We start from the raw sequence: 21,158 nt of genomic DNA on the forward strand, positions 1-21,158 counted from the left end.
TGGTCCAAGCTGGGATGTAGCTCAGGACGTGTGCAAAGCCCTAGGTTTTCAGGGATGAAGGAGTTGTTTTGTCAAAATGCGTTATAACAACAATGACATATTTATGACCTTAAATCTTTAAAACAAAATTTAAAAAATCAGTCCAAACGCCAGTGGCTCACACCTGCAATTCTAGCTATTCAAGAGGCTGAGAATCATGATTCAAAGTCAGCCTGGACAGGAAAGTCCATGAGACTCTTATCTCCAATTAGCTCAAGTAGTAGAGCACTAGCCTTGATCACAGGAGCCCAGGCAGTGCCCAGGCCCTGACTTCAAGCTTCAGGACCAGCACACAAAAAAATAACAAAGGTTCAGAAGAAGCCGGGGCAATCGGGTGTAGAACTTGTGGCCATTTCACAGGTAGAGTGAGTGGGTGTCCTCTCCTGTGCTGTGTGTCTGATTTATTGGCTGGACTGGGTTTGTACCCTGGAGGGAAGGATGGAAGAGTGGTTGCCTGTACTCAGAGCAGGGGGCTCCTCTCAGGAGGTGAGTTGGATGAGGAGAGGCAGCAGACAGTGGGAACACAGGAGGGGAGAGATGGTTGGCATGGGAGCGGGCAGGCACTCACGAGGAGTGAGCCTCTGCAGTGGTCACATACAGGAGGGAGCACTGACGCTGGGCTCAGGGCTTCATGCTCTCCCTTAGCTTTCTCACGCAGGCTGGTACCCTACCACTTGAGCCACACTTCCACTTTTGGCTTTTTGCTGGCTAATTGGAGATAAGAGTCTCTTGAGTTTATCTGCCCAGATGACCTTGAACTGCAATCCTTAGATCCCAGCTTCCTGAGCAGCTAGAATGATAGGCATGAGCCCTGGCCCCTGGCTAGAGCAGCTGTTTTTAAGTAGCTGTCCGTTCAGAAGTTTGTTTCTCCCTACTCTTCCCTCCCAGCTCCTTCCAGGTTCCTAGCTCACACGCCATTCCTATGAGTGCAGTGGTGAGGTGGGGCGAGGGTGCAGCTCCGTGGTGGATGCTTGCCTGGCATGCCCAGGCCCCAGGCCCCATCCCCAGCACCACAAAAACACTTGGAATTCAGTGACGCGAACACCAGCCCCAACCTCCCGTCATCGTCATCGGCACAAGGCGCTCATTAGTTTTCACTCTGACCTCATCCAATGGAGATGCAGACAAGAGAGACCCTCCTTCCAGGCCTGGAAACAGCCACCACCAAATAGTCTGCATTTCCTGCTGGGTCAAGCTCTGGGGAGAGCCACCAGACCAATCTGCAAATCTCTTTGGTCCTGGAAGAGCTTGGCCACATTCAGGGAAAGGCTGGGCTTGGGGACCGAGGATCGAAAATGTCCACTTGGAAGAGATGGGAGAAAGGCCCAAGAGCTAGAGCCTTGTGTCATCTCTTCATCTATCTGCCGATAGATGCAGTCCGAGAGGAGAGGCCGTGTGTGTGTGTGTGTGTGTGTAACCACTTGAGCCACACCACCACTGCTAGTTTTTTGCTTGTTAATTAGAGAAAATAGTTCTACAGACTTTCCTGCCTGGGCTGGCTTCAAACCTTGATCCTCAGACCTCGGCCTCCTGAGTAGCTAGGATGACAAATTCTCCCCTTCAAAGTCACTTGGAAAGGGCCCATGTTAAAAGCCCGTAACAGAGCCTGGCACTAGTGGCTCACTTTGTAATCCTAGCTATTCAAGAGGCTGAGATTTGAGAATCACAATTCAAAGCCAGCCTGGGCAGGAAAGTCCGTGAAATTCTTTATCTTCAATAAAACACCAGAAAACTGGAAGTAGCGTTGTAGCTCAAGTGATAAGCACTAGCCTTGAGCTGAGGAGCTGAGGGACAGCACTAAGGCCCAGAGTTCAAACCCCATGACTGACAAAAAAGAGATCTGAGGATCATGGTTCAAAGCCATCCAGGGCAAGAAAGTCTATGAGACTCTCATCTCCAATTAACCAACAAAAAGCTGGAAGGGAAGGTGTAGCTCAAAGGGTAGAGTGCCAGTTTTGAGCAAAAGAGCCAAATAAGAATTCAAGGCCCCAAGTTCAAGCAGCAGTACTGGCACAACAAGGAAAAAAGTCCAGGCATAGTGGCACCTGCCTATAATCCTAGCTACTCAGGAGATGGAGAATCATGGAGGACCTTGGTCCAGGGCCAAACAAAGAGCATGAGACACTATCTAAAAACAAACTCCAGGGCTGGGAGCATGGCAAATTGCCTGCATAGTAAGTGCAAGGCTCTGGCTCTAATCCCAGTACCACTATAGGCTCACGCCTGTAATCCTAGCTACTCAGGAGGCAGAGATCTGAGGATCACGGTTCGAAGCCAGCCTGGGCAGGAAAGTCTGCGAGACTCTCATCTCCAAGTAACCACCAGAAAACCGGAAGTGGTAGAAGGTTTGCCTTGAGCTGAAGAGCTCAAGGACAGCGCCCAGGCCCAGAGTTCAAGACCCACAACCGACAAAAAAAAAAAAAAAATTTAAAGTGTATCCCTTCTGTGCCCCTCTGTACCCAGAGAGATCTGCAATTTTCTCTCAAAAGCACCTTCTCATGCTTATTTAGACAAAACAAACAAACAAAAAACCCACTTTGGCCCTGGAGGGTAAATGAATACTTCTGTAAATGTCCCGGGAACCTGGGGTAGGAACTGACTCCACCCCCACCCATCCACACAGCCGTTTTGATCACACGCACTGACCACAGCACCTGTGAATCCCCAAAGGCAGGTGGCACACAGCGTCTTCCTGTCTGACGGTCAGGCTGCGTTTCCTGTGCCCCAGGCTTCCTGAGCACCCCGGTGCAGTTGCTTCCTGTCCCTGACTCTATGTTTCCATTCTGCCAGGGTGGTTTGCTGTTTTCGCTGTGCTCGGAAGGTTCTCACGAGCCTCCTGGCAGCTTCTCTCTCTGAGAGGGCCCCTCCTGTTTCTATCAGAGGCAGAGACTGGAGATTCTCCCCAAGCCGCCTCACGTTGGAGCCCCAGTGCCCGGACGCCCGCTCACCGCCTGCAGTGGCCACCGCAGCCTCCCATGGTAGAGCCAGACCTAGCGGGCCTCTATCTCCACCCAAATCAACTTGATGTTTCAGGAAGAAGACACAAGGTAGGGGGTTTCAAAGACAGAAAGTTCTAGAAAGAACGCTTAGAAGCTCTAGAAAGATGAACCCAGCGGATTTGCTTGCTTGGTTTGGTTTGGGTTTTGTTAGGGCCTTTGATGACTATTTAGGAGGAATGACTTTTTTTTTTGGGGTCCGCTCGTGGGGCCTGAACTCTGGGCCTGGGCACTGTCACTCAGCTCTTCAGCTCAAGGCTAGCACTCTACCACTTGAGCCACAGTGCCGCTTCCGGCTTTTTTCTTTTTGCTTATGTGGTGCTGAGGAATCGAACCCAGGGCCTCAAGTATGCAAGGCAAGCGCTCTACCACTGAGCCACCTTCCCAGCCCCAGGAGGAATGACTTTTGTGAGTAAAAGCGGTGGCTGGGCAGTAAGACACGGAGCTCGGGAAGTTTTCTGTCATTCCTGGATTATATACTTTTCAACAAAAAGAAAGGGTTTCGGGCAAAACACAAACCCGTTTGCCTTTTCTTTTCAAGCAACACAGCACGAGCCGAGGAAAGGTGCCTCTCAGTGGTCATGATTTTGGAAAGGCGTAGGAGCTGAAGTCTCAGAGCTTCCGTGCCATGGCAGCCTCCCCCACCTCTGCGGCTGCGAGGAGGACCTCAGAGCCCAGCACGACCCCGGTGACCCTCGGCAGCCTGCAAGGGTGAGTGATTCGGGGTGAACTCTACTTCCCTGATTTACACAGAACACCCTGGTTCAGTCCACAGAGCTGCTAACCCAACAGTACCGCAGCTCCATACGTCCGGGCTCAGGTCCGCTAGGCCCACCAAACTCTAGGCATTTGAAAGCAGGTCCTCTATGCCCCCCCCCCCCACACACACACATAGAAACTAAAGGCCCAATTTCCCAAGGAAATGTGTTTTTAGATCCTAAAACCTTGCCACTAAGGGAAGGTGTGCTCGGAAATGTAATAAAGATATGTCTTAAGGACATAAAAAATCTCAGGAATAATCGCAATACAAAGAATCACAAATACAGATTCACCGCTACGGTTTTCAACTTCATACAAACAAAAGCAAAAGGTCCCTTGGGAGTAGGAGCTTCACAAACACTGGCAGGTATATATTTCATGCTGAAATCAAAATGAAACATAAAGGATGCTGCAAGCAGGTGGGTCACACCGGTCATCCTAGGATTACATCTCAGGAGGCTGAGATGTGAAGATCGAAGTTCAAAGCCAGCCCTAGCAGGAAAGTCCGTGAGACTCTTATCTCCAGTTAACCACCAGAAAACCAGCAGTGGAGCTATGGCTCCAAGTGGTAGTTGGCAGGCGAAGCTAAGGGGGAGCACAAGGCCCCCAGTTCCATCCCAAATACTGAGTTCAAGCCCCAGTACTGGCACAACTAACCAGTCAATCCATCAATCAATCAATGTGACTAGGTGTGTGGAAGTTGCTTATGTGCTGGTTGTTTGGAAGTACATGAAAAAAAAGTAGTCAGGAATGGTGTCATGATGGTGTTTTTTGTTTTTGTTTTTTTACAATGCCAGTAGATGATGAGAAATCCCAGAGAAGAAGCTATCACAGTTTAGTTTTGCTTGGAGACATCTGTCAGGCAGCCTAGGAGACTCGTCCACTAGAAAGTAAGCCTAGGCCTCAGGAGGGTCCAGGCCTGGTTTCTAATATATAGAGGTCACAGGGCAGTGAGAGATTCCTGCTCTTATTTCCAGTTATAATGGGCGCCACTGCCCCGGGTTGTAATCATCTGCATGCATTTCATCACCAAGCAGAGCAGTAACTCCAGCCCGGGCCAGGGAATTGCAAGGTAGCCCAGCGCTTGCTTTGGTTAAATTCTATGTGAGCAGTTCAGTGTTGCTTGGAGACCAGCTGGGGTCACTCAAGTTCACGCAAGCTGGACTTTGTCACAGAGCCACACCCGGATTGGGAGTTGAGTAATCCTCTCCTCCCAGCAAGCCGGGAATCTGGAAGGAGGAGATACAGGGCCAGATGGCTTGGGCTTGGCAAGTTTGGGAGTGTAGTGTGGTAGAAGAGAAAGAGAAAGAGCTCCTAACCCAGAGCGACCTCGACTCACATCCCATCTCCACCCCTTCCTGCCTGTACCATCATGGACATGGAACTTCTCCTTTCTGAGTCGTGGCCTCCTGGGCCACAGAGTGAGCTAGGATCATTGTGAAGTTGAAATAAGTTCTACATGCAAATCCCCAACATGTGGTAGACATTCAAAAGGAATAGCTCCCTTCACCCACGTGCAAATACTATTGTCCATGCAGTAATTATTATTCAGACACATCAACCCTCTTTTCTACTGTTTGGTCCACTCCACATTGGCTTTCTTCATGGAGTGCCCGTTCCAAATCCTTGGGCTCAATGAAATGTTTTCTCCTACTCCATCCCCTACCATCCTACAGCCATCTGGGATGTGACACTGGCTTTTCCTCCTAGAGATAAAGATCAGAGCAGCAGCATCTTCTCTGGCTTTTCAGGACTCCTGGCTCTCCTCCTGGTCATCACAGCTTTCTGCATCCTGTGGAACAGGAACAAGTGGAAGAAACGTGAGTCACTTGTCTGTCCCTGGTTGAGATGGAGTAATGCGCTGGGGAGTCCTCTGCTCTGACTCCTTACGCGATACACTAATCCTGAACTGCAGCGGCACGAGGAAGTCAGGGCCCTGGTGCCCCTGGACCCAGCTTCCTTTTCCTGCTTCTGTTCACTGAGTCTTCTGTTTCACTAGCTCAAATGGAAATTCTTCTAGCTCAAGTCTGAAAAACAGATTGTGTGTGTGTGTGTGTGTGTGTGTGTGTGTGTGTGTGTGTGTATGTGTGTGTGTGGGGTCCTGAGGTTTTGAACTCAGGGCCTGGGCCCTGTCCCTGAGCTTTTTTGCTCAAAGCTAGTGTTCTACTACTTGAGCTGCACCTGGGCTTGCTTTGAACTGTAATCCTCAGGCCTGAGCCTCCCAAGTAGCTAGGATGACAAGCATGAGCCATGGATGCCTGGCTGAAAATAGATTTTTTTTATGATGCATGGGGAATGTGTCCAAGGCCCATCTGGCCCAACTAGTCTCCACATTCAGTGTTCTGGTCCCTGTCATGACCCTGTCTGACTGCCTTTCAGGGAAATCTCCTTACCTCCAAGTGACTGACCTTCCCTCGCTGGCTCTGCCTCGACCCAGACAGCGAGCCAAGAATGTTTATGACCTCCTGCCTCGGCAGCAAGACGATCTAGGTAAGCTTCTCCTTTGGAACCACCGATTTCTAATGTTTAGAACTTCTGCTCCCAGAATGCACCTCTCACCACTCAGAAGCACGGTTAAGCTTCCAGATGGTTCTGCCCAGCTGATAGTGGCAAGGAGAAAGGACTAGATAAGACTATAGGCTATACCTCCAGTGTGGGGCTGGAGAGTTCTAAAAGGGAACAGAGGGTCATTTGGATTTGGGGTTTGGTTTTATTTGACACTGAGATAACAGAGGAAAGCCAGGTATGTCTAGGACTGGGATGTTGACCTGGCATTACAGGCAAGGGGTGGAGAAGTCTTTAACAGAAGGTGCGTAGGAAGCTTCCAGATCTCAAAGCACATCACACCTGTAGCCTGAGTATCTCATCATCAAGTACTAGTCTGGAAGTAGCAGGGGCTGTGCAAACCCAGGTCTCCCACCAGGCAGGAATTGTTGAGGCTGAAGCTCTCTGAAGACTGGCCAGCTATCTCTGTCATTCCAGGGAGACATCAGTTAAGGAGTAGCCAGGTGTTCAGTACCGAAAGCCTCCTTTCCAGAAATGCTGACAGCCCTGAGCATACGGTAAGACACCAGGGAAGAGAGAAGCCCTGGAGTGAATGACAGGGCCCCTGGCCGGAGAGCTGGGAGGAATGAATTTGAGGCCACAGATCTGGTTTCACAGCAGATAAACCATGTGTTCTGTGGCCCATACCCTGTAGTTCCTATTAATATATTAGACCTCCCTATTGCCCAAAGAGAAATATTTAAGAATTTAATTTAGATTTTAAAATGTTACAGGCTGGGAATGTGGCTTAGTGGTAGAGTGCTCACCTAGCATGCATGAAGCCCTGGGTTCCATTCCTCAGAACCACATAAACTGAAAAGGCCAGAAGTGGTGCTGTGGCTCAAGTGGTACAGTGCTAGCCTGGAGCAAAAGAAGCTCAGAGACAGCACTCAGACCCTGAGTTCAAGCCCCAGGACTGGCAAAAAAATAAATAAAGACAGGAAACAGAAGCACAGAGATATGGGGTAAAGTGCTCAGGGTGGGAGGCTGCGTTGGCAGCCCTGCTCTGAATCGAAACCTCTACCTTTTCTTTCTTTTTTTTTTAAATTTTGGTACCAGACCTGGACTCAAACTCAGTTTTTGACTTTTGCTTTCACTCATTGGCTGGAGCTCTAGGAGCCGAGCTATGCCTCCAGTCTCAAGTGTCTACCCTTTGCCTGCGTGTTCCATTGCTTCTCTGTGAGGCAGAGTTCACCAGGCCTCCTCATGCTCTCACTTGGCTTTTCCACTCAAGGCTGACTCTCTACCACTCAAGCCATGCCTCCACTTCCAGCTTTTTGCTGGTTAATCAGATATAGGAATCTCACAGATTTGTCTGCTTGGGCTGCTGTCAAATTTGGATCCTCCCATCTCAGCCTCCTGAGTACAGTTAGTTCGGATTATTAGCACGAGTCTGCAGTAGCTAGCCTGTGACTGCTTTTCTTAATCACCACCCACTTTCGCTCACACCCTTGCACCCGACCTGGCCTCTAGAGCCTCATAGTGTAGAGCTCTGCTCTAAGGAGGAGAACAAATGAAAGAATCGGGGGGGGGGGCTGGGAAGGTGGCTCAGTGGTAGAGCACTTGCCTTGCATGCTCAAGGCCCTGGGTTCGATTCCTCAGCACCACATAAGAAAAAAGCTGGAAGTGGCGCTGTGGCTCAAGTGGTAGAGCGCTAGCCTTAAGCTGAAGAGCTGAGGGACAGCGCCCAGGCCCAGAGTTCAGGCCCCACGACCGGACCCAAAAAAAAAAAAAAAAGAATCCAGGGGCCAGGCAGGAAAGGGCAGGCCTTGTCTCTACTGCTTCACCATCCAGTCACTTTCTCTCCTTCCTGACAGCTCTCCCAAGCAGATGAGGCCCTCCAGCTGGACAGAGCCCATATCCAGGCTGTGGGGTACACAGTGGGAATCTACGACAATGCCACAGTGCCCCAGATGTGTGGGCACCCTGCTCCTTCCACATACTACATCAACATCACAGCATCCAGGGATAGCTCGAGCATGTCTTCAGAGGAGTCCAATGACTATGTCAATGTCACCACTGCAGAATCGGCTGCTGAGACTCTAACTTCAACCAACAGCCTGCCTGAAAATCTGTTTGGTCTTCCTAGTACCCAGGAGTTGGAGGTTACTGAGGAAAGGCATGCAGGCCACGGGGACATCAATGACTGCCCTTGTTTTGGGGCTCCAAGAACTGAAGACAGTGACCCACTCAACAGTGAGGAAGATTCCTCTCAGACATCAGATGATTATGTCAACGTGACAGGCTTAGATCTTGAAGATATCCAGGAGATTCTGCCATGGGTGGCTTTTCAGTGCTGTGGAGATTATGAAAATGTCCCACCAGCAAAGCCCAATGGAAGCCAGCAGCAGGCTTTGGAGGAGGTGGCCTGTGCACTCACAGACCACAGAGAGGACCACACAACAGGTCCAGGGACCCACAGCCAACTTGCCATGAGGAATTCCCTGTCTCCAGGGTATTATATAGCCTTTCAGCCTCCGACAAAGAGAGGGAACAGTCAGGTGACATGTGGGAAAAAGATGTCAGATGTAAATTCTCACGACTATGAGAATGTACTAGCTACTGACTCAGAGTGCGGGAACCGGGAGCCTGAAGGAACGCTCGGGTACCAAGCTGGAAAGCCACATGGGGTGGCATACTCTGCTGGCTCCTCAGCCACTGCCAAGCTGAATGAAAGCCCTTGAGCACTCTGGTGAACCAGTAGCTTCATGGCTTGGGTCAAAAAGAGGCTTAGACAGCTGGGAATGTGGCTTGGTGAGTGCTTTGCCTAGCATGCATGAAGCCCTGAGTTCGATTGCTCAGTACTACATACACAGAAGAAGCCACAAGTGGTACTGTGGCTCAAGGGGTAGAATCCTAGTCTTGAGCAAAAGAAGCTCAGAGACAGTGCCCAGGCCCTGAGTTCAAGCCCCAGGACTGGTTAAAAAAGAAAGAAAAGGAAAAAGGAAAGAAGGGACTTAGAGAAGTAGGAAGCAGACAGGCCATCCCAAAACAGACTCGGGACACCCAGAATGAAGTTCTTTTCAAGCTAGGGCCCCTTGATCTCTCAGATCAGCTGGAGGAAGTTTGTTGCAATTGCCTTTCTGGACTGTTCAGAAAGAGAGAACCAAATAATAATTAGGGTGCATTGGATGTATGACATATCCAAAGTAATCATATTCATGGGTACCAGCAAGCTAAAAGCATGCCTATCTGTGCCAGTCAAAGGGAAAAAATGTTCAACTGTGATTGCAATTTCTATCTTGGTACATGCTAATTTACAGCAATGCTACTGTCAAGGGATTGTGTATTTCTAAATGGTTTCTGTTTTGGGTTTTGTTTTGTTTAACTAAAACTGAAGTAGAGATATCAGTCACACAGAATTTTTAAAGTGGATAGATTGCAATGTAAAAAATGTGGCTAGAGCCAGGCCTCAAGTAGCTCATACCTGTCATCCTAGCTGCTCAGGAGGCTGAGCCCTGAGGATCATGGTTCAAAACCAGCCAAGGCAGGAAAGTCCAGGAGACTCTGGTCTCCAATTAACCATCAGAAAACCGGAAGTGATGCTGTGGCTCAAGTGGTAGAGTGCTAGCCTTGAGCTGAAGAGCTGAGGGACTGCTCCCAGGCCCAGAGTTCAAGCCCCATGACCACCACCAACAACAAATGTGGATAGAGGGATGGGAAGGTGGCTCAGTGGTAAAGTACTTGCCTTGTATGCATGAAGCCCTGAGTTCAATTCCTCAGCACCACATAAGCGAAAAATCTGGAAGTGGCGCTGTGGCTCAAGTGGTAGAGCGCTCGCCTTGAGTTGAAGAGCTGAAGGACAGCACCCAGGCCCAGAGTTCAGGCCCCACGAGCAGCCAAAAACCAAAAAAACAAAAACAAAACAAACAAATAAACAAAAACAAATGTGGATAAATTACAATGTAAGAAAAAAAGTGGATAGATTGCATTGTAAAGACTGAAGACTGAAAAGGAGATGCCCAGGTTAACTGCAAGGAGAGAGCATTCCAGAAGGAATTGCAAGTACAACAGTTTAGAGGCAAAAAGGTTTCCATGTGTGTGAGGACCAGAAAGGAGGCCACTGTGGCTGCTGTGTGGGGAATGATGGATACTAATGGTGAGAGGAAGATGAGATGGCGACCAGGTTAAGCAATATTTTTTTTTTGGCATGGGTCTTGGGACTTGAACTCAGGACCTGGGTGCTGTTCCAGGCTCAAGGATAGCACTCTACCACTTGAACCACAGAGCTACTTCCAGCTTTTTCTAGTGGCTAATTGGAGGTAAGAGTCTCATGGACTTTGTAGCCAGTGCTGGCTTCCAAACTCAATCCACAGATCTCAGTCTCCTGAGTAGCTACGATTATAGACATGATTCACCAGCACCTAGATCAAGCAGTATTCTATAGGCCACAATAAAGATATCCTGATTAGCATTTAATTCTAACTGCATTAATAAGCCATTTAAGGTTTTTGTTGTTGTTGTTGGGGTTTGAACTCAGGACTTAGGCACTATCTCTTAGCTTTTTAGCTCAAAGCTAGTACTCTATCACTTGAGTCACAGCTTCACTTCTGGCTTTTTTCTACCTTCCAGTTTTAACATCTTGGATCAATAGCCTGTTGGAATTTGGCAGTCCCCACATACCAGATCCATAACGTCAGAGTATATTTTACAATGATAATTTACATTTGATAAAATAAGGTTTTGTTACCAAAAACTTAAGGCAGCTAAGTTTGTATCTTGCGGGGAAAAAAAATTTAGTCAAGAACACAGTGAAGGTGAGGATAGGAAAATTTATTAGAATAGAAATATGACAAAGCAAGAGAGCAGGAGGCATCGGTATGCCACAGGAAGACAACTCTCCAGCCCATCTCAGCCATTTTGTGTTATCTTCCCAGTTATTCCCAGAGATTGGCCTTGGGTTAAATAGGAAGAAGTGGGGGTTTTGAAGATTGATGGGCCTCCTTACAGTTCCCTACAGGGTCTGGGTGCCAAATCTTCAGTCCTTCTTACTTATTATTCATTTGTAACCTCAACCCCTCAGGCAGATTTTTGGCTTATCATTTTATCCTGTCATCTGCAAGCTGTATAGGCCTCAGTTCTCTGACTACCTACTTTCTACTAACTCCAATCATTTTACCTACCAACTATATAAAGTACTAATTCGGGCCAGCTTGGAAAGCTCTAGGCTATAAAATCCCTAAGCTGTTTGGAAAGCAATCATGAAAAATCCTTAGGTGTGGCACAGTCAGAGACTGGTTACCAGGAACCTGCTTGTTAGGTCCAGTTGTCATGGTGATCAGAGTATTGTCGTGTAAGCCAGGATGCTGCTGGAATTCTGAGGTTGTGGCTTCTCACTTCCAAAGAAGGTAAAAACCTACTTGTGAGGAGGCCCCCTCGGATTGATAGATGCTCAGTCACTGGCTAGGGTAAGGAAAATAAGAGGAAATGAAAGGTGCCTGGACGTTCTTCCCTCTTTGTTATTATCAAGCATATCTTTTCTCAGCAGAAACCTATTCTGTATGTATGTTAGGTCTAATGTTCCTCCTAAGAAAGTTCTGTTCTGTTAGTCCAGGATTATTTTAGGCTCTTAATAAAGCAGTGTAATATATTTAAATGTATTTTAGCTTAGGAAGTTAAGAAAGTATATATACTGAGACTAAGAATAATGAAATTATTTCCTAAGAATGAGGTTAGGGCAGATTTTAAATTTCTAATCTCTATAGATCTCTGTATTATTTATTTTTAAAAGGTTAAAAAAAATGGGCTGGGGTATGGCTTAAGAGGTAGCGTGCTGGCCTAGTAAGCATAAGGCTGTTAAGTTCAAATCCCATTACTGCAACAACAACAACAATAATAATAATAATCCTTTTCTCCTTAAAAAAAGAAAGGTTTAGACACTCACACAGGAAAACACAGGATATTAACACTGAAACTCACAGGCAGCTAGCTGCTCATCTTTTTCCCTTTTCTGCCCCTCCTCGGGAATTTTTCAACAAGCCTGACTTTCCTAACGCACAAATTGGATTTAAGAAATAAAATGCCTAAAAGCTCCACGACTTGGAATAAAAACAAATGCACCAAATAGTTCAATACTAATGGGGGGGGGGGAGGAGGGAAGTAGTTTGTTAGATTTCCACACGCTCTGGGGACGTAATCATTAAGGCCACTCTGATGACCGGCGCGGTCTGATAGGTTCTGGCAGCTCTTCCTGGCCCTCCTCCCCGGCCTTAAAAACGTCATCGGAAGGGACCCCGCGCATGCGGCCTGGCGCCGCCCCGCTCGCTCACGTGACTCCGCGCCCGGGCAGCCATTTTAGCCTCGTCGCACAAACAAAACTACACTGTCCAGAATCCCTTGCGCATTGCGTCGCGCTGGCACTTTTCGTGGCGGGGGCCTTAGACCTCTACCTGTAGCCGGGCGCCATCTTTGACGCTGGCAGTCCAGGATCTCTGCTGGCTGTGGCTGGCGTGAGGACGGCGGGCAGCCGCGGCTGAGAAAGAAGAGAGACGTGGCAGCAGGCGGGAATCGGAGATAGTGTCCTCGGTTCGGTAAAGTTTCTGTTCTCTGGTAACTAGACCCGTTTTTTGCTTCCCGGCTGGCTTGGGAGGTGGGAAGGGGGCCAGGCGAGTGACCGTGGCCGCCTCCGGCCCCCGGGTCTCGGCCTAGCCCGGGAAGTCAGGGCAGGCGGGCGGGGTGGGGGGGGGTCCTGGGGCCCCCGCTGTAGCGACCTCTGTCCCCTTCCCGGCCGCGGCCTCCCCGGGGCGGCCGGGGCTCCGGCTCCCGCCCCCACCCGCTCCCTCCACTCCCCCCCCCCGCCGTCCTCCCCGCCCCCACCCCCGCGGCGCCCGCTCCTCCCCAGCCACCTCCTCCCCTCCCCCACATCCGGCGCTCGCCCGGCCGGGAGCCCCAGAAAGCCTCCTCTTCCCGGACCCCCCCCCCGTTAGGGGAGCTGGCACTGTGTGGCCGGCTCTCGGGCAGCAGATTCACCTAGTGCCTGGGTCCACTGACCCGCCGGTGTCCCCAGGTTCCTCCACCCAGCAGCTTCTCCGCCACTTCCCTTATAAAGTTACCGAATTCCTCTGTCCTCCACCCATTCCCCACCCTAATCACACACCCCCTTCTCCCCCTCCCCCCCCCCAACCCCAGCCCCAGCCTCGGAGTGGAGAGCTACGGGGGACACTTGGTTCTCCTTGTAGGATTGGAGAGACGGTAATGAAGAACACCCCCCTAAACTCTCAGATTGGTGCGGATTCCTATGGGGAAGGCCCTTATTGTTGACATCTTCCAGACTTTGGTTCTGGACCTTGAGAAAGGAGGCTGTGGAACTAGTAATAGCGATGCTTTTTAGGGTAAATGTGTGTAGGTATTGGGGAGAAGGGAGGGAGCAGTGATAAAAGACATGGAGGTGGGTTGAAGCTTCTATTTCAGTTTTTGCTGTTCATCTAATGGTCAATTTGTGAGTTACCTTATTTACAGGTTTTGTTTACAGGTTTTAAAGCTTGCTTCAGTTTTAGAAAAAAGTATTAACTCGGGATAAAAATGAATTTTTAATGCAGCTTGTGACCTTGTAAAAATTTTTTAACTCCAAAGAATTTTTGTTCAGCCACTTATATTTTTTAAAATTGTATTACTGTAGTCAGAACTCAAAGGGTTCAACTAGCAGTTATGTTAATGACCAGTATGTGGAGTCTGATTTAGCTTTCCAGAATTGACTTTTTGAGTTGTATTGGCAAATCATTGTCCTAAATGATGAATGTTGAATGATGCACTATGTTTTTGTTTAAATGAAATTTCCTGAAAATAATTAATTTCAGAATTAAGGGAAAATCGATATTGCTATCAGGAGGAGTCATAAAAATAATGTATTTTAAGAACTGAAGGCATTTCAAACAGATAAGAGTTGTTGATAAAGCAGAACATGAACCTGAGATTTGGAAGACCTGGCTTTTCTAGCTGCCACTAACCAACTCTATGACCGTGGGAAAGTGGGCCTCAGTTCTTCTTTCTATAACATGAGAGCACTGGACTGCTTAAATTCAGAACTCAGAAAGCTAGAAGGGATCTTAAAGCCCTCTAAGAAAGAGCTTAGGGATGTTCTCCATTGCTGCTATTTTTCCTCCAGAAATAACCTGCCTTGGAAGTCATTGGTCCCAAGGGAATTTGACTTTCCCTAGAAATTGGAGAAAAGGTAATGCAAGTAGAGAGGAACAACAGTATTTCTGCATGAATAGTAAAGCCACCATCAGATTCTGGTTTGAATTTTGGAGCCATAAAGAGAATGAGTATATGCACTCTAAGTGTACCAGTTTCCTCACTCTCTCCTAGTAGAAGATACAGCTCTTTTAGTGGTGCTGGGGTTCTGGGATGTGTTTCCATTAATTCTAATACTGATGAAGAAGATGTGGTAGAGGAAAATATGGTGGCAGGAGTGGATAAAGAGGCAAAATTGCCTGCTAAAAAGAAAAGAAAGAAGGGTTCTCGAATTAAAGGAAAAAGACGTCGGAAAAAATTGGTCCTTGCCAAAAAATTTAATAAGGATTTGGGATCTGGGAAGCCTGGTGCCGATACCCCTACTTTGACAGCTTCTAGTGCCCCTGAGCCAGATGAAGAAAGTCTTTTTGAGAGCAATATAGAAAAGCAGATCTACCTACCTAGTACCAGAGCCAAGACTTCTATTGTGTGGCATTTCTTTCATGTGGACCCCCAGTACACTTGGCGGGCTATTTGTAACCTCTGTGAAAAAAGTGTCAGCAGGGGTAAGCCTGGCAGCCATCTTGGTACTTCTACTCTTCAACGACATCTGCAGGCAAGACATTCACCTCACTGGACCAGGGCCAACAAATTTGGAGTCACTAGTGGGGAGGAGGACTTTACATTGGATATGTCTTTGTCTCCCTCTTCTCCTGGAAGCAATGGAAGCTTTGAATATATTCCTACTGAGTCATTAGATGATAATAGAATGGGTAAGAAACGTGATAAATCCACATCTGAGGCCCTAAGGGCAGAAAGAGGGAGATTTCTCATTAAAAGTAACATTGTCAAGCATGCCTTAATTCCTGGAACCAGAGCCAAGACATCTGCAGTTTGGAATTTTTTTTACACTGATCCTCAGCATATCTCAAGAGCTGTGTGCAATATATGTAAAAGAAGTGTGAGCCGGGGTAGACCGGGTTCCCACTTAGGAACTTCAACACTTCAACGACACCTGCAGGCCACACATCCCATCCACTGGGCTGTTGCCAACAAAGACAATGGTGCTATTGGAAATGGATTAGATGACACTGAGAGTGAGAGCAATGAGCTCTTGAATGACACTTTGAATGGAGAAAAGTCTACAGGCAGCCAAGATTTAATAGCTGAGGACCTCAGTGACTCTGAATCAGATGAACCTCCTGCTTTAGATGTTGAAAATAGATCTGAGAGTCCTATTCCTGTTGTAGAGCAAGATAATGTGATGCATACAGAAGAAAGGGAAACAACATGTGAAAATTCAACCTCAAGTCAAATAAGTCAGGCAATTATTCAAATGATTGTAGAGGATATGCATCCTTATAACTACTTTTCAACTCCAGCTTTTCAAAGGTTCCTACAGATTGTGGCTCCAGACTACAGGTTGCCATCAGAGACTTATTTTTTCACTAAAGCTGTGCCTCAGTTATATGACGCTGTCAGAGAAAAAATTTTCTTAACCTTGGAGAATGTTCAAAGTCAAAAGATCCATCTCACCGTTGACATATGGACCCATGACCCATCTACTGACTATTTTATTGTCACTGTACACTGGGTCTCTTTAGAAGCTTCATCTTCTCTCAGTAACAGTGGCATCCCTGATTTTAGAAAGTGGGCAGTGCTCTGTGTCACAGGTTTGGCCAAAGACTGTCTGGTAACCAACATTTTACAAGAACTAAATGACCAGATTGGTCTGTGGCTTTCTCCTAATTTTCTTATCCCTAGCTTCATTGTTTCTGACAATTCTTCTAATGTGGTACATGCAATCAAAGATGGTGGTTTTACTCATGTGCCATGCTTCCTGCATTGTTTAAATATAGTCATTCAGGACTTTTTCTGTGAGCACAAAAGCATTGAGAATATGTTAGTGGCTGCTAGGAAAACTTGTCATCATTTTAGTCATTCTGTCAAGGCCCGTCAGATACTGCAAGAGTTTCAAAATGATCAGCAGCTTCCATGGAAGAATTTGAAGCAGGATGAAACTGGTCACTGGATTTCCACTTTTTATATGTTAAGATGGCTCTTGGAGCATTGCTACTCAGTTCATCACAGTCTTGGTAGAGCTAGTGGAGTTGTTCTCACTTCCCTTCAGTGGACTCTAATGACATATGTTTGTGATATTCTTAAGCCATTTGAAGAGGCTGCCCAGAAAGTGAGTGTAAAGACCACAGGATTGAATCAGGTGTTGCCCCTAATCCACCATCTACTCCTCTCTCTGCAGAAACTCAGAGAAGATTTTCAAGTCAGAGGTATTGCTCAGGCCCTCAGTCTGGTGGACAGTTTATCTTTGAAACTGGAAACAGATACCCTACTTAGTGCCATGCTCAAATCCAAGCCCTGTATCTTGGCTACTTTGTTAGATCCTTGTTTTAAAAACAGTTTTGAAGACTTTTTTCCTCAAGGTGCTGATTTTGAAACATACAAACAGATTCTTGCAGAAGAGGTTTGCAGTTATATGGAATCTTCACCAGAGGCATGCCAAATTGCAACTTCAGAAGCATCTGGTCCATTAGTTACAGTAGGAGCTGATTCATTTACCTCATCCTTAAAAGAAGGCACCTCCAGTTCAGGTTCCATGGATAGCTCAGCTGCAGACAGTGTTACCATTGGAAGCAAAGGCTTCATGTTCCCTTCTGCTAAAGCAGTAGTGGATGAGTACTTCAAAGAGAAGTATTCAGAGCTCTCAGGAGGTGATGACCCTTTGGTTTACTGGCAGAGGAAGGTGAGCATATGGCCGGCTTTGGCCCAAGTTGCCATTCACTATCTAAGTTGCCCTATGTGTAGTTGGCAGTCTGAATGTATGTTTACTACAAATAGCCACTTTCATCCAAAGCAGATCATGAGTATGGACTTTGACAATATAGAACAGCTAATATTTCTGAAAATGAACTTGAAAAATGTTAGCTATGATTACTCTACATTGATTCTGAGCTGCTATCCAGAGAATAAGGTTGCTCAAAGCAATGAAAAAGAAATAGTACATTAATTTCTTTTTCCTTTCTCTATTTAAAATGAGCAATATTACTATATCCTTTATTACTATAGTTCCAATGTATAGGTATACTAATTATTTAAAAATACAGCTGGACATGGTGACACATGTCTATAGTCCCAGCTGCTTGGGAAGCATAGGCAGGAGGATTACTTGAGCCCATGAATTCGAGACCAGCCTGGGCAACATAGCGATACCCCATTAAAAGTAAAATAAAAAACACAAAAGCTGGGGAAGCCTGAAAATTCCTCAGAGACAGTATAGTGTTGAGCAAATGAAGGTTAACTTTAAATTTTTTTCAGTTTTAACTCAATGTAGGTAATACTCACAGTTGAAAGAAAAATATTTTTTTATTAAAAAAATATAGTGCAGCATTGAAAGCTTTGTTTCTGGCTCGGTATAGATTGAATTAGTTTGAAATAAAACCACCCCAACCTGGGAAGGTTGATTACTAGAATCAGTGAATCGAAACCCTCCTAAGCTGCTGTTCCTCCCCATCCTCGTTTTACTAGCGCTTTGAGAACCATGATGTTTACTTACAAATTTGCAAGAAGAAACCCATGAAATTGTTTTATATTTGGAAATTTCGAATTACCTCCTCATACTGGTCAGCTTTATAATACCAAATTGCTGGGTGTGATAGAATTACCCTTTGTATTTAGGATTAGGTTTGTATAAAAAGGAAATAAGAAAAAAATTAGGAAAAAAATTTAGTCTTTGAATTGCCTTTTCCAACCTTTATAATATAGAATAACAAAGATAGCGTAGGTGCTCTTTGTATAGTTTTATGGCTAATAATGCAGTAAAACATTTGTACAACTGAAAAAGATTCAGTGAGATTTGAAATGTAAGCCCTATGAGCATACTTTGACAAACCCAGTATGAATTCCCAAAGGTTTAGTTTAGGTGTCTTTTAAAAAGCATATTTGGTTCATAATACTATATTCTTAGCTAACAGTTGTTTGAACACTGTATTCTTAACTAAAAATAAGCAGTCAATATTTTAATGGTGAAAAGAATGAGCTGATTTCAGTAACCCTCAAAAGTTCCCTGCCGCTCTGAAAGTTCTATCTCTGTGATTTGAGTGGGAGGCCAGAAAATGATGACTTTTAGTAAAGGTCTCTTCAAAGTTTCAGACTGCATAACTAATGTAAGGTCCCAATTTTTCCTGTTTTTCATTTTAGATTTGGGGATATTCCCTGCCCAAAAATTTCCTGGAAAATTGACTAGTATTAAGTGTGAGTAAAAGGTGTCCACTTTTTTTTTTTTAAGTTTTGATTTTAGTTTTGTCTTGGATAGTATTTGACAAGATTTAGCCTAGAAATTATGTAGTATTTATTACATAAGAATCAAAATTGCTTTGTTACTGGGCTGGTTTCAGAATTTGGAAAAGTAATTTCTGTGTATCAAAATACCTTTTTAAAATTTTTTTTATTCTTAAATGGTAACTGTACCATTGTGAAGTGAAATTTCAACCACAGAGTTTATCCTTTTATCAACTGAGTAAATGGCTAATTGCCAAGTCTTTAGCTATAGCCATCTGTAGTAAAGAATTTGGATCTAGACCTCATAAACAAGCCTTTGCAGGGCCAGTATTGAATGTCATACCAGTGATACTGGTGCTGAAAGAAAAGCGGAAAAGGGTCCCACTGATAGGAAAAACCTTCCTTTAGATCCAGTGTCTACTCAGAATGGCTATAATGCTGCTGTGCCTTCAGTTGACTGCACCACTCTGTAGTTACTCTGTTACTATACATTTATATCTGTTTTGGTTAAAGACTCCATGATGATGATGATGATGGTGGTGGTGATAGTATATCCATCCATATCATGCACATTGATAGTTGTGGGGGATTTCCCTTTATTTTGTGGGCTGGGCAAAATTTAATGTCACATTAACTATGGTACTTTGGTATAAGACTAAATTCACTATTTTTATAATGAATCCAAATCCAAAGGCTTTTAGAATATATTTTAAAAGAGGGAACTTAACCCAGATGTTTTATTTCTACACATTTGTGTGTATATGTGTGCGTGTGTACAAGCCAATTAGTGTATATGTATTTTATATACATAAAAGCTTTATATTTTTACATATAGTATGCTTCTATTATACAGATAATAAAGATGGGGGAAGGTTTCTGTTTTTTTCTTAATAGGTGAAGAAATCTTGAAGACCAGAAATTGGATCTTATTGAATTTTGGTGTTTTTTGTTTTTGTTTTTTCTCTTTTTTCCTTTTCTTTTTCTTTTTGTATTTTTTTCTTTTCAAATTATATTGTTCGACTATGGAAGATGGATTTTTTTTCTTATTCTTTGAATCTCAAGTTCATCTTTAAGTGAACTTTTTTTTTTTTTTTTTTTTGAGGAGATAACTAATGCTAGCTGTCTCCAGTCTGACAAAGGTTATTCGAATGGACTTCATCTTCCAGTAGTTGGGAGATGTTTTAAAACACATCCTGTGTTTCAATTGTGGCTGAGAGGTGTCCTTGGCAATGTGAGGAGGAAAATTCTTTCTGCCTCATTATTATTAATTCATGGATTGAGTGTTGGTTCGACCTACAGGCGTAATAGATTGGAACTCAGTGAAGACACAGATGTTCCTGTTGAGAGCAACCAGCTAATGTAAGTGGGGAAGTGCCTTTTTCTCATTAAAGGAGTAAAGATTTTTTATAATGTAAGGTATAATTTTCTTGGACTAGTAAGAAATTTAAAATTTAAAAGAAATTTAAAAGACTTTTTCTTTTCCTCTGCTTGTTCACAGGTTTTTAGAAAAAGCTTGGGGATAGAAATATGATTTCTTTTCCTTTTTTTCTGAGTAATAGTACATAGCTATTGTAAAAAAGGTTTTTGTTTTAAAAAAGAAAGAAAGAAAGGGGCTGGGAAGGTGGCTCAGTGGTAGAGCGCTTGCCTTGCATGCATGAGGCCCTGGGTTCGATTTCTCAGCACCACATAAGCAGAAAAAACCGAAGTGGTGGTGTAGCTCAAGTGGTAGAGCACTTGCCTTGAGCTGAAGAGCTGAGGGACAGTGCCCAGGCCCTGAGTTCAGGCCCCACAAACAACAACGTACATACATATATATGAATGTGTATATATGTGTGTATTACACATCCAAGATGAAATTCTGTAATTCAGTTTCCTTGAGAAAAATACACCGTTCCTTGTCCATGCACATAGCTCTGCTTCATCTTTTTAGTGCCCATGTAATGTTCCATTGTATTAATATGCCATAATTTTATGTATCCTTTGTTAATAAACATTTTGGGTTTTTGCTATTACAAACAAAAATAGAACATATCCAATAACAGCTTTGTGCACATATCCATATGAACTTACTACCTTTTAGGATCAGTTCTTGAGTGCATATTGATAGAATTACTGTATGTTACTCTAAAGAGGTTGTAACAACCTCTAAAGTGGTTGAACAACTAATGAGGCCGCTTCAATTAGCAAAAGCTGTCAATTGTAGTAGTACTACTCTCTCTGGTCATGTTGTAGATAAAGCTTTTGCTGTATAAATGTTACCCTTTTTCTTTTTTTTTTTTTTTTTTAAACAAATAGCTTAAGTATTTTATTTGTTTGCAACTAAGCTTGTTAACACTATATAATGAAAATGTA

General features: G+C 45.0%; 2 protein-coding genes across 6 annotated transcripts in view; both read left to right on the forward strand.

Moving 5' to 3' along the window:
• Positions 1-2,800: 2,800 nt before the first annotated feature.
• Positions 2,801-9,143, forward strand: Lax1 (lymphocyte transmembrane adaptor 1). Of its 2 annotated transcripts, none has more exons than XM_013017444.1 (6): positions 2,801-3,086; positions 3,577-3,746; positions 5,505-5,614; positions 6,174-6,284; positions 6,777-6,856; positions 8,156-9,143. In XM_013017444.1, the coding sequence occupies exons 2-6, from the start codon at positions 3,664-3,666 to the stop codon at positions 9,020-9,022; spliced, it is 1,251 nt and encodes a 416-aa protein (XP_012872898.1). In that variant the 5' UTR covers positions 2,801-3,086; positions 3,577-3,663; the 3' UTR covers positions 9,023-9,143. The 2 variants fall into 2 exon arrangements, with proteins under 2 accessions (XP_012872898.1, XP_012872899.1); XM_013017445.1 differs by lacking the exon at positions 2,801-3,086 and adding an exon at positions 3,409-3,443.
• A 4,427-nt stretch (positions 9,144-13,570) lies between these two features.
• The window catches only part of Zbed6 (zinc finger, BED-type containing 6), a 22,226-nt gene continuing 14,638 nt past the window's right edge, over positions 13,571-21,158 (forward strand). Inside the window, exons 1-3 of one of the 4 annotated variants that reach the window (XM_013017415.1) lie at positions 13,571-17,271; positions 18,726-18,779; positions 19,701-19,819. In XM_013017415.1, coding sequence (XP_012872869.1) covers positions 14,599-17,271; positions 18,726-18,767 — 2,715 coding nt within the window. In that variant the 5' untranslated portion in view covers positions 13,571-14,598 and the 3' untranslated portion in view covers positions 18,768-18,779; positions 19,701-19,819. Of the gene's footprint in view, positions 19,820-20,105; positions 20,166-21,158 lie in introns of those variants that run through there. The other 3 variants (XR_001175110.1, XR_001175111.1, XM_013017414.1) reach the window with 3 other exon arrangements.

Source organism: Dipodomys ordii, unplaced genomic scaffold (genome assembly GCF_000151885.1).
Source record: "Dipodomys ordii isolate 6190 unplaced genomic scaffold, Dord_2.0 Scaffold35, whole genome shotgun sequence".
Classification (NCBI taxonomy): Eukaryota; Metazoa; Chordata; class Mammalia; order Rodentia; family Heteromyidae; genus Dipodomys; species Dipodomys ordii.